Below are 13,458 nucleotides of genomic sequence, written 5' to 3'. Positions count from 1 at the left end.
GCGTGCCTGTAATCCCAGCTACTCAGGAGGCTGAGGCAGGAGAATTGCCTGAACCCAGGAGGCGGAGGTTGCGGTGAGCCGAGATCGCGCCATTGCACTCCAGCCTGTGTAACATGAGTGAAACTCCGTCTCAAAAAAAAAAAAAAAAAACAATAATGTATCAACAAATGTTAACAGTCACTATGTCTGGCAGTTAATTATGACTTTTTTACTCCATTTTTAAATTTCCTTATTTCAAAATTGATATAGAAGTATCCTGATTGAGAATAAAATGTTCCCAAGTGTTAAAAACCATTATCTCTGAAGTTAATACACATAATTTTTCTATAATGACATGTAAGTTCTTATTTTGTTTTATTAATATTCAAAGTATAGACCCCACAGGCAGCAATAGCTTACGGGATCTCTGAAAGAAGGCAAATGGAAACTACTGCTCTAAGTAGAGGTCTGTAAATAGGAAATGTCTGTGGCAGATAGTGAGATAATGATAATTACTGTGCATTCCGCGCTTGACAGTCTTCAGTACATAATATCAAATCTTATTAAAATGTTACTTAAGATAATATTCTATAAAGCTATAAAATCATAAAAGGGAATGATACTTTGAATCTCTATTTTTGGTAAAACACTTCTCATTTAACACTATTTTATTTTGGATTAAAATTAAGATCCAAGGAATAATTTGTTGTATGCATTTCCTTTTTATGATGTTTGCTCTGGAGCTATTAATACACTGACTGATCAAACCAATTACATCTACAGAGTAACAGATTTAAAGAAATTATATGTGAGAACTTTTACCCAAAAGTATAACCCAAAACAAGCTGTACCTTAAACCAACTACAGCAGGTCCTCAAATAACATCATTTCCTTCTATGTCATTTTGTTGTAACACTTAAGTATGTGTGGAGCTCGCACATTCTCTCCTCATCTGTGGAACTCTGGTTTCCTCCTATATCCCAGAACAGTGCACATTAGGTTCACTGGTGTGTTTAAGTTGTCCTGGGTTCAATGTGAGTGCGTACACGAGTGTACCCTGTGATGGGATGGCCTCCTATCCAAGGTAGGTTCCTCCCTCCTTGAGCTGCTGGGATTGGCTTCAGCCAGCAGGACCCCACACTAGAATATGAGGGCTGAAAAATGAATGAATGAATACAAATTACTATCGAATAAAAATTGGTGAAGTCTAGGGTCATCATACAAATGCATGACAATAAATGCTATGGCACAAAAGCCCTCAGAGATTTCACTGTATTTGAATTGGTTTTGATCTGCATGGAGTTGGAAATGTTCCTGACAATTTTCATTTTTCAAACATTGATTCCATGATTTTAATCAACCACCACAACCACTGTCATTCACTGATTCACCAAATATTGGGTAATTATCTTTGGTGGCTTTTTTTTTTCTTTTGGAGACAGAGTTTTGCTCTGTCACCCAGGCTGGAGTACAGTGACACAATCTGGGCTCACTGCAACCTCTGCCTCCTGGCCTCCAGCAATCCTCCTGAGTAGCTAGGATTACAGGTGCATGCCACCAGCCTGGCTAAATTTTGTATTTTCAGTAGAGACAGGTTTTACCATGTTGGCAAGGCTGGTCTCAAACTCCTGACCTCAAGGATCTGCCCGCCTCGGCCTCCCACAATGCTGGGATTACAGGTGTGAGCCACTGCACCCAGCCTATCTGGTTTTTATTAATCTTTCTTAAATGTATATATAGTTCATATTTCTTTCAACATTTAATATTAGAAGTGTTTGGGGTCTTTATTGAGAAGTTTAGTAATATTTTTGTGACCAGAAATATGCCATAGGAACTTAACTCTTGTTTACATCAATTAGCCTAGAGTAAAAATGGTTTCATTATAGTTGTTTTGCATAGTCATGGTTTTCAGGAACCTATGGATGACACTCAGGATTACTGCAATACTTCTAGTAAATTTGGCAGAAAAGGCAAAGACTGGAGTTACTACTCCTAACACAAATGAGACCGTCATGGTGCACCCCATCAAAAAAGGAGAGAGAGACAGATAAAAAGAAACACAGGCGTGCTCATGCTTACACACACACACACACACACACACACACACACACACACACGTACGTGCGCATGCGCCGGAAACATTTGATGTTATAAATACAATAGTGCTGAGAAAGATGAATTAATACAAAATTGTATTTTTTGTTCTGAGAATAGGTTACATATATGATTCTAATCCATTTATTGTTTTTACATTCAAGGCTACCTAAAAGAAGACAGTTATCTCATATTTGGCTGCCAGTTTTTTCTTTCTCTTGACCGCTTAAAACTTCAGACTTCCTCTCCTGTTGGTGTCATGGAGAAAGTCCAATACCTCACTCGCTCAGCTATAAGAAGAGCCTCAACCATTGAAATGCCTCAACAAGCACGTCAAAATCTACAGAACCTATTTATCAATTTCTGTCTCATCTTAATATGTCTCTTGCTGATCTGTATCATCGTGATGCTTCTCTGAAGTTCTGCTACAACTCTAGAGCTGCAACGAACCACATCAGCTTAAAATCTGTCATCCCATGCAGACGGAAAACAATACTGTGTAACACACCACTTCCTGAGTGTAAGAGTTTCTTTGTGAAAAGGTCAAGATTAAGACTAAAACTCATTGTTAGCACATGTATTCATCTGCTGGATCTTGTAAACATGAAAAGGGCTTTATTTTCAAAAAATAACCTTAAAATAAGTGTATAAAATGTAACTGCTGATTTCCTCAACATGGTTCACAAATTTCTATCCCAAATCTTTTCTGAAGATGAAATATGAGTTTAGTTCTGAAACTGCACTGCCAACAAGTTCACTTCATATGTAAAGCATTATTTTTACTCTTTTGAGGTAAATATAATTTATATTACACTGTAAAAGCTTCTTTAGTATTAAGTATTTGTCAGGTCTTCACCAAGTATCAAAGTAATAATACAAATGAAGTGTCATTATTCAAAATAGTCCACTGACTCCTCATATCTGTTATCTTATTATAAAGAACTCTTTGTAGTAACTACCAGTATCGATATTCTAAAACAGAAATTGTATTTTTTCTGTGCCACATTAACATTTTTTAAAGTTGATGAGAATCAAGTATGGAAAAGTAAGGCCATACTCTTACATAATAAAATTTATCTTAAGTGATTTTTTTCAAAGAATTACAGAATTCTAGTCCATGTAGGTAAACCATAAATCTGTTCTAAGATATTATGATCAACAGATGAGAATTGGTGGTTAATATCTGACAGTGTGATTAGTCATAATCACTAATGTACTAACAGAATAGAATCTAATCTTCCTTTAAGGTACTGTAGTGAATTACCTGAGTTGGAGTTACCTAACTTGCCATATCTACGGAATCATGAAACCATAAGACTTCAGAATGATTTTATAGTTTGTCTTCTATTCAAACCCAACATCCAATGCAGGCAAAGAAAATAATAGAAGATTTCCAGTGACAGAAAAAGGTTATCTCAAGTATTTAAAAGAAATAAAAATATGAATTTTCTCTCCAAATATTAACTAATTTTTAGATTACTTTTTTTTTTTAGATTACATTTTGAAATGAACTTGTTGGCCCATCTGTTATATCTACAGCTGACCCCTTAACATGGGGGTTGGTGAGCTGACAATCCGTGGGTCCCCAAAAATCTTAACTACTAATAGCCTACTATTGACAATAAACCTTACTAATAACATAAACAGTAAATTAACACATATTTTGCATGTTTTATGTATTATATACTCTATTCCTACAACAAAGTAAGCTAGAGAAAAAAATCTTATTTAGAAAATCATTAGAAAATGTATTTACTATTCATTAAACGGAAGTGGGTCAACATAGAAGTCTTCATTCTCATTGTCTTCACACTGAATATGCAGAGGAACAAGAGGAGGAGAAAGATGGGAAGGAAGAGAAGGGATTGGTCTTGCAGTCTTGTCTTAGGGATGTGGGGAGTGGGGGAAAAGAAAATTCATGTATAAGTGGACCCTCTCAGTTCAAGTCCTTGTCGTTCTAGCATCAACTGTAATAGGATATAGCTATTTTCCTTAATCAATCAATCAAATGGTAAACATCTATTTTGTAAGCCACTCTACTGAGCTAAATTATAGATCCAACAATGCTATCTATAACTATTTTCTTGATGAATAAATTTTCAATTTCTCCTCTGATCATTTCAGAACATCTTCCAATAACTCACAAAACAACTGAAGTAAAATTTAGTGCTGACAAATATATTCACCAAACTTTGGTAATTTAAGTTGACTAAAGTTTAAAATTAAGTCTAAACTGTATAATCCAACAATTTTAATTCCAACTGAAGACATGTTACTAATATAACTATTATTAAAAGGGCAGATGATATATAATTAACCATATCCTCTAAAACATGGTTACTAAAAGAATATGAAGCATCAATATTGATCTTGGTTTCTTATACAAGTGCTGCTAACTGAATAGTGAAGGAGACATTATTAAATTTTCTGAAACCATGAGAGGTACTAGAGATGGGAGCGGAAAGGGTTTGGTTCAGGGATACCTGAATAACGGATGGGCAGAGTTTTCTTAAGCGAAACCTCATCTACAAGTTGGAAATCCATAATAACAAGTAGAAAGCTTATAAACAACAGGTAATACACTCACCTTACTGGTTTTAGTAAATTACCAATACAAAAAGTATCCAAGTTCTATAATAAGCTGCACTGGTCTTAAAAACAAGTGGATAATTTGAACTGATTAGTCATAGTCCTTTCATTACATTGTTCATTACAGTATTTTCCTCAGTAAACAGAAATAAGTATTTTTTTTTGTTCTTCATTGTTTGATAGAAATTAAAATCTTATTCTGTGAGGATTACAGAATACTACATTATAACTCAAATTATAAAGTAGAATAAACTATTCTTTATCATGAAATGTAAATTCATAACAATTTATTTTTAAAATTTAAAATACTAAATGCTCAAATATGTTCTACTATGGAATGAGTTCTGATCTTAATTTACAGGGTACTAAAAAACAATTTTAAAATGCTTAATGTTGCCTTTTATATTTTAATTGGATAAGAATGTGTATTTGTTTAATGCAAATCATCAGAATCACTACATAAAAATGTTCTTGAAAATTCAGTGAAGCTGCTCTAAAATATACTTATGATTGATACTAATGATAAACCATTTTAACTATAGTTTTGATTTTACAGGAGTTTTTTGGTGATTTGTCCCAAATAAAACAAAATCAAGATGCTCTAGTATAGACACAGCAGACCCATATAAAATAATGAATTGCTACTAACAGAGATTATTTATCTTTTGATTATTTTTGAGTCTTCTGGCAAAGTAGGACTATAATAAATTTTTGAAAGTATCTGCTCTTCTGCTAAGTAACAGCACACTTTAAAATGTCCAGAAATGTTATGCTAATATTATATAGAAAACCTGACAGATGAAAACAGTCAAACACATTACTAACTTTATTCACTTAAAACTTGTATATAAAAGTCCTTTTTAACTACTTAATGAATGTGTCATATCCTAATATAGGGAGTGTCATAGCGTCCACATCTTTGAATACATAAATTATCTCAAACAGTTAAAAAATGAAAGAACAGGGTACAAATATAAGAAAATATAAAAATAAGAATACTTTATTTTCAGAGGACATAATAGAATACATAAAACACTCCCAAGTTATAAAACTTTTTCATTATTATTTCATGTTAGACAAAAAACAAGTCATTTTACTTTAATTCATTTTATCAGTTTTTTCTTTAATCAACAGACAGGGTGGTTACTCTGTCATGCAGGCTGGAATGCAGATACATGATCATTATTCATTGCAGACTTGAACTCTTGGGGCACAAGAGATTCTCCAACCTTGGTTCCCAAGAATCTAGCACTTCAGGGGCACATCACCACATATGGCTAATTCTTTTTATTTTTTGTACAGATGCGGTCTCACCAGCCCAGGCTGGTCTCAAATTCATGTCCTCAAGCTATCCCTCCCCTGTCAGCCTCCCAAAGTGCTAGGATTACAGGGGTGAGCTACTGTGCTTGGTTCAAATTTTTGATTCATATAAGGGAAAATCTCCAGTAAAATATGTTAAAATCAATAGGTGCCAATACCATAACTGTTCAAACCCCCTTATGACTAAATAGGCACAAAATTTCATCTTTTTAATGATTGCCCCCTGAAGTTCAGAAACATCTTAGGGAAAAAAAGGATAAACAACTTCGTCAATAAAGAGACTATTATTTCACTACTGCTGGGAGATCCATCGTGGGCTTAAAGGAATCCATTGGATACTGCCGTTACGTGTAGAAGTATTTATCCTCCACCCCTTCCACCCTACCTTCCCCAAGAAAAGAAACCCAACGGGGACATGGAAAGGGAAGGATTCTTCCCAAAGAGAACACCAGACTGCTTTTTCTCCTCTGTCCCAGTTCTTATAGAGTCAGGTAGCTTAGGGGTTGCAGTGGATGGGGAGCAGAAGTATGATGTACTACAAAGGAAAGAGTCAAAGGCTAGCAGTGGGCATTATACATGGGGCCCTCTATCATAAACCATCTGAGGGTATAATGGCTTCTTTTCATTCACAAAGGAAAATGCTTCGGAGTACTACACTCCTGCACTCTTAATAATTTAGCAGAAAACCATGGAAATCAAAGAACAACACACACATAGGAATCTGTGGCTGGCTCAATAATTATTCTGGACTGAGTCCTTAGAAGAGCAAACCTTTAATGTTACAAATTAACCTGGGGAGTGGGGAGCTGTGAGGATCAAATGAGATAAAATACTGTGAAAGCTACAGAATTCCATAATATATAAATCCATGGTTTTATTAGATCATGACTTTCAGCCAAATTCCTTTTCTTAGCTGTAAAAATATTGTTTTTTCATGGTGAGTGTTTAAAAGCTGTGCTTGAAAATCACAATTTACCAGATGAGCTGATCCTTATTAAATTTCTTCTCTTCATGTAAAAATTAGATGTAAAGAGTGTTTTTATGTCTAATTTTTGTTTTTACGTAAATCAGTGTTTCTAAGATTTTTATCTTTTTTCCTTTTCACAGACGGGGTCTCGCCATGTTGCCCAGGCTGGTCTCAAACTCCTGGACTCAGGCAATTCTCCTGCCTTGGCCTCCCAAAGTGCTGGGATCACAGGCATGAGTTACAGTACCTGGTTGGAAGTCAATGTTTCAAAGAGGCTTTTAAGAAACAACTATGATGAAAGCTTTTAAAATAAAGAGAATATTACTGGAGGCTCCAAGAAGGTATTTAACAACTTTTTTCTGTAGTTTTCCAAGGAGGAAATTAGAAGGGAAGCAGTCATTTAATCATTACAACTTAAGTTTGTCTAGTTTTCTTTACCTGAATTCATCTTTCTACTCTAAAACTTTTAAAAGCACTATAAAGAGACCATCCCCAATAAAGTTAATCAAGAAGTAGGACTTTCCAGGGATATGTAAATTTTGCTTGTTAGTAGCCTTCTCTTTCTACTATGCACCAGGAAGATTTAAAAACAAATTTTTCTCTGCAGTGTGTCCCCAACCTCCATACCCACTTCTGAACTGCTTTAAGGTTAAGAAAAACACCTTGTTTAAAGCAGAGGTTTGTCCAAGCACAAAAAAAGGCATGCCCAATTTTCTCAGTTATCTATCACACCTACTCTAGTTTGGAATAGTACACTCAGACCCATTGGTCAGCTCCAATTCTGTGCAAAGACGCCAGCTGGAGAAACAACTGCCTGATCTCAGTTTTCCTGTAATAACAAACATTTGAAAACTAAAACGTGATAGTATTTGAAAAATTAATTTCCTATTTTTAATCACTTGAATGGATAAATCACAAATTTGTAATTTGGTCATAGTGATTCTTCTGTTTTGATTATGTGGTTTAAGTACATAATCAAAATTATAAGAACTGGGTCTAAAATAAGAATAAAGAAGGCACATGCGATATGTTAACGTTCTCCTATGAATGCAGCATGTTAGGTTCTATGTTTTGGGATCATACTCAGATTTGTGAGGATCCTGGATAAGTGATTTACTTATCCTTTCATAGCCTATGTTCATTTACTCTATTTGTTTTTATTAGCAGTAGTAATGAATAGCAATTTTAGATTTTTACTCTAGGGAAAATTTGTAATTTTTAATAGAATTGTTTGAGAAAATTCTGATGATAAAAAACAGATGACAGTATTTCTATTAGAAAATTAGTTTCCTAGTTAAAACAAGCTACAGAAAATTATCTTGAAATAGAAACACCCCCAGATTAAGAAATTTACACATTGACATGCTATTCCCTAGACCAATTGGGGGCTATATACTATTTTTCTTTATATAGGACATCATCATACAGTTCTTTCTATAAAACTGATTAATGAATAAGTCTTGACATACTGTATAATTATTTTTTTAAATAAGTATATCTGAATTATAAACCTAAATACATTATCAATCACCAAAACTTCATAAATGACTGTAGTTCTACCTTCTCACTGTACAGATGAAGAAACTGAGGCCCAGAGAAATTAAGTGACAAAAATCATCCAGGTTCTAAATGGAACCAGAAACAAAATCTAAGACCTTATATGGTCAAGTTGATGCACTCTTTCTATAAAACCTATTCTAGCTTTTTTGTTTCTGTTTCCAAGTTTCTTTAGATTGAGCATGTTTTGCTTTATTTTCATGCCCATTTAATAAATGAAAAGGAAAGAACAAGTTAGACACAAGGTTTCAAGATTTTCATGTTAATTAGTCTCAAATATTGTGTAAGTTTTGTTTATCAACACAACATTTTTCAGGTAACATTTCTGCTTATTAATGTGCAGGGAAAAGCAAAACTATCTGTGGACACTTGTCATATGCTTACTGCAAGTGTGCTATTATACTCATAACATCCACTGGAGGGAAGCAAACACTAAATTTTGAGCCTTACCTGCATTGGTGTTTCACTTCCTTGCTGAAACTCTTCAATTTGCTGCTGTTGCCAAGGAGCTAAACTGTAAGAATCTTCTGTAGCTCTACCTTCCAAAGGATTTGTCCGCAGCTGCTCTGTAAGCCACATCTGAGTCCTTACAGAAGGCTGAATGGGAACTCCACCTACTGATTGTTGACCAAGCATTAAATATTTTGGAGGTTCAAAGGCCTCTGAGCTTGTCATAATGGGCTTGCTTTCAGGTAAGGCACTATATGTCATGTCTACAGTCTGTCTCCTCAGAGTAGAGGAAGAGGCTCTGAAGTCCTCCTTGCTACAGCTCTCAAATTTATATTTGCAGTCTAAAGTTGATGACCGTTTTTTATTTATATCCTTGTCCTCTAACTTAAGCATCTCCATACTATCATGTAAACAGCTAGGCCCAACTGTCCTCAGTTGTGATATTAAAGCCTTAGCCCTCCCTGTCTTTTCCAAACCATTCCTTGACTCTTCTCTGCAAACAGTGCTACCCTGGACACAGTTATCCAGGGCAGTGAGTTTGGATAAAGATGACCATTTCCGAAGTGGACGGAAGTCCTTCATGTCTAGTGAAGAGTCCTGCTCCCCCCTACTGTGCTTTCCCAATGTTTGCATGAGGCTTGTACTCCATTTTGAGCCATCTCGTGTCAATGATTCCCTAAGTTTGGAAATTGAAGCGCTGGAGTTAGACGGCATCACATGGGCAGTAGGAAGAGTAACCAGTGATTGACTAGGCTTAAAAGATAATGTGCCACTTGAAGTTGAATGATCTGAAAAGAGAAAAGATTGCCAAATTAGTTACAATTAACAGACAAAAGAGAATGGGGTAAAATGCAAAATGTCAAAAGAAACGTCTGAACATGGTTTCAAAGCACAAGTTTTTTGTTTTTTTTTTTTTTTTCCTTGAGACAGAGTTTCACTCTTGTCACCCAGGTTGGAGTGCAGTGGCATGGTCTTGGCTCACTGCAACCTCCGCCTCCCAGGTTCAAGCGATTCTCCTGCCTCAGCCTCCCAAGTAGCTAGGATTACAGACGCCTGCCACCACACCCAACTAACTTTTTGTATTTTTAGTAGAGATAGGGTTTTGCCATGTTGGGCATGCTGGTCTCAAACTCCTGATCTCAGGTGATCCACCGACCTCAGCCTACCAAAGTGCTAGGATTACTGGCCACCACGCCCAGCCAACACAACCTTTACAAAAATACTTCCTCAAAATGAGGAAATTACTATTATTCTTTTATCTGAAACAAGTCAATATACTTTCAAATTGAATTTTCTAAATATGGATACAAGATAAATTATATGGTATTTTACCATCTACTGTACTTGCAGGTGAAAAATGATTTAAAATAGATTCAAATTTGCTCAAAGTACTGTGCCTTTATAAGAAAAAATCCAACTTCTTATTGAGAGGTCTTATTCATAATCCAGCAATGAAGTCTCAGACACAACTCTATCTAAAAAATGGTATTTTTCTGTGTCTTTCCTGAACTGTGGAAATCTATGCCAGATGTGAACATTTTAGAACCTCCCCAAACAATTTAAGTTCAAATGAAAAATATGAGTAAAGGTACTCCTGCAATAATGAAAAAGAGTGCCAAAGGGTTCACTTCCAGTCTCACTCAATGGTGTGCGTGTGTGTGTGTGTATGATTATATGTGTATATATATTCATATTCACCCCAAGCTAGAACCTTAGCATCTACTTTGATTCCTTTATCTTTATATTTATTAAATCCCCAAGTTGTACATTCTTACCTCCAAAATAATTTAATTTCTATTACCTTAAGTCAGGCCTTCACATCATACACTTCTATACAAATGAATAGTTTTAGAAGACTAAATGAAAGGCTGAAAGATAAATAAAGGCTTACATACTCAACAAATTTACCATTAAGTGCCACGTTATCATATATATCAAACTAAAACCAAAGACTATAGTTTTGTAATCAAGGGATATCTAGAAAGGGGGTAGGAATTTAAACTGGTATGTGTCGGGGTTGGGGGCGGGAGGTGAGAGATGAAGACTTTAGCAATTTATTCTCTATCTCCCCACACTGTTTGACTGTTACACCAGAATATACTTATTACTTGTGTTCTTTGATACTGTCTTATGGGAAAAGATATGTTGGTAAAGTTGTAAGAAAATTCAGATAAAAACGAGCCAGGTAGACTAATTCAAAAAATAAAATTCCAGTAGGTCTTTGCACAGTATTTGTTAACCTGGAGACGAAAATGGAAAAACATTACAGATGAAGGAATATATCGCTTCTCGGCCTTTTGGCTAAGATCAAGTGCAGATAAAGGAATATGAGCAAAAGTATTATAGTAGACATTTATCATATTCAAAACTGCCTATCAGCTTCTGAAGAAACTTCCTGCATTTAGGAAAATTCTCACATTACTGACTCCAACCTTCCCAAAATATATTTCAGACCTCAAAATCCCACTATACCCTGTAACTATGATGCAGACATTCACAGGCACCAGCACAAGACTGCAGTTTGGAAGTAAGTCACATGATAAAATGGACTCGATGTGGAGCTACCATTTTTGGGTGGTATAGGCAACAGCAGAGGCATCACGTTTCCACAATGGCAGTGACGGAAGTGGCCCCACAGTGGCTGCAGAATCAAAATTCCTATCCCAGAACTGGCAGCAGCTAGGCAGCTTGGTGGCGCAAAACTGACGGTTTTCATATATTATTTGAGGCATATTACTTGGAAGCTTATGCTCAATCCTGGTTCTCCAGCCTTCCTAAAAATTCTGTGAAGTACCAAATATCCTTAAATTTCCTAAGTGCTTAATCAGCCAGTAAACAACTTCTGCTGATTAAAAACACTGAATGATCCAATCATGAAGCCAAGAGAATATGGCTATATAAGAAGAAAAATAAATCCATGCATCTACAGTATGGAGTTAAAGTGCCAAGAAAAGTTGTCAAGGTAACTCTTGATAGGTAAAGGTGAAGCAGAATTATACACATCTTTAAACACTCTGCTAAGTAAAGAGCCCGGCCTTCACTCAGCACGAAACATGGTATCACTGAGTTTCCAAACAAAGGAGTGAATGGCATGATCAAAATTGTACTTAAGATGATTATTCTGACAGCAGAGTTGCCAATGGATTAAAGCAAAACTGGCAAACACAGTGATTAACAGACTACTCTGGTAATCAGGAGAAAAGAAAATAAAGGGGAATATGCTACTGAGGGTTGGTTCTAAATAGAAATAGGACAGATGTCCCCAAAAGTTTACGGAATATTTGTATTCATATATTACAGCATTATATATTTTGACATATATTTGTATTAATATTCCTAAAGGAATATTTATACTAAAATTATCAGAGCATCTAAAAGATATCCCTAAATTTAAAAAAAATTAAACATTAGTCCTGTATCAAATTGCAGATAAAAATATAGAGCTAAGGTTAAGTATAACAGTTTTGATCTCAAAAATATTATATGGAGTAGAATATAGGGCCAGGCGCAATGGCTCATGCCTGTAATTCCAGCACTGTGGGAGGCCAAGGCAGCGGATTACTTGAGGTCTGGAGTTCAAGACCACCCTGACCAACAACAGTGGAACCTCGTCTCTATTAAAAATAAAAAATTAGCCAGGTGTGGTGGTGGGTACCTATAATCCCAGCTACTCAGGAGGCTGAGGCAGGAGAATTGCTTGAATCTGAGAGGCAGAGGTTGCAGTAAGCAGAGATCATGCCGCTGCCCTCCAGCCTGGGCAACAAAGCTAGACTCTGTCTCAAAAAAAAAAAAAAAAGTAAAAGTAAAATATGGAGCCTTTTTAGATTCAAATTTAACAGTTGCCTCCTCCATAGAGTGGAGATGACAACAGTGAGAAATAAACCAATACACATAAAACACGCAGAAGAATTCCTGGCAGAAAGCAAAATGTTAGTTATTATTATGTCATTAAAAAGCTACAAGTAAATATTATTTTCAATACAACAGACAAAGGCTAAATATCCACACATATAAAGAGCTCCAATAAATCAACAAAAAATTCTAGCAACTCAATTTTAAAATAGGCCAAAAAAAATTAATAAGCAAATCAAGCAAGAAACACAACTAGAGAATACATGAAAAACAATGCTCAAACTCACAAATAGTAAAAGTACATTCTCTATCATAGTCAGAAAACTATTAAAGGCTGCAAATATACAATGATGGGAACATAAGCTGTTATAGTCTTTGGAAGAAGAGAGGCAATTTGTACATAGCAATGTTTAAAATATGAATACACTTAAGTGAACAGACATAAACGTGTGCATATTTATATATAAATACATATACATTCATTAGCAAAGAAAAGATCTGGAAGAATACACCCAAAACTTAGTAAACAAAGGTAACCTCTACATAGTGGAAAGAGGACAAAAGGAGAAAAATACTTCCATGTTTTACTATATACAATGTCTTATTTTAATCGCTTTCCAAGGAATATAACTTTACCATGTGGTCAAAAT

The 13,458-nt window shown here is 35.3% G+C and overlaps 2 protein-coding genes across 8 annotated transcripts in view; one reads left to right on the top strand and one right to left on the bottom strand.

Annotated features, from left to right (window-relative positions):
• PLN (phospholamban) overlaps positions 1-12,481 on the top strand; it is a 21,641-nt gene extending 9,160 nt beyond the window's left edge. Inside the window, exons 2-3 of one of the 2 annotated variants that reach the window (XR_004267841.1) lie at positions 2,238-4,904; positions 12,449-12,481. Coding sequence is in view for 1 of the 2 variants with exons in the window: in XM_032274948.1 (XP_032130839.1) it covers positions 2,333-2,491 (159 nt within the window). In the remaining variant the exon portion in view is untranslated. Of the gene's footprint in view, positions 1-2,237; positions 4,905-12,448 lie in introns of those variants that run through there. The other variant, XM_032274948.1, reaches the window with a different exon arrangement.
• Positions 1-13,458, bottom strand: part of CEP85L (centrosomal protein 85 like) — a 246,856-nt gene that overhangs the window by 104,472 nt on the left and 128,926 nt on the right. For all 6 annotated transcript variants that reach the window (XM_032274943.1, XM_032274944.1, XM_032274947.1 and 3 more), the window contains one exon: positions 8,957-9,744. In XM_032274943.1, the coding sequence (XP_032130834.1) occupies positions 8,957-9,670 (714 nt within the window). In that variant the 5' untranslated portion in view covers positions 9,671-9,744. The remainder of the gene's footprint in view (positions 1-8,956; positions 9,745-13,458) is intronic.

Source organism: Sapajus apella, unplaced genomic scaffold (genome assembly GCF_009761245.1).
Source record: "Sapajus apella isolate SASKATOON/1434 unplaced genomic scaffold, GSC_monkey_1.0 scaffold6, whole genome shotgun sequence".
In the NCBI taxonomy this organism is placed as follows: Eukaryota; Metazoa; Chordata; class Mammalia; order Primates; family Cebidae; genus Sapajus; species Sapajus apella.
Note: the sequence above shows the minus strand (reverse complement) of the source record. Positions and strands in the feature narration are given on the sequence as shown.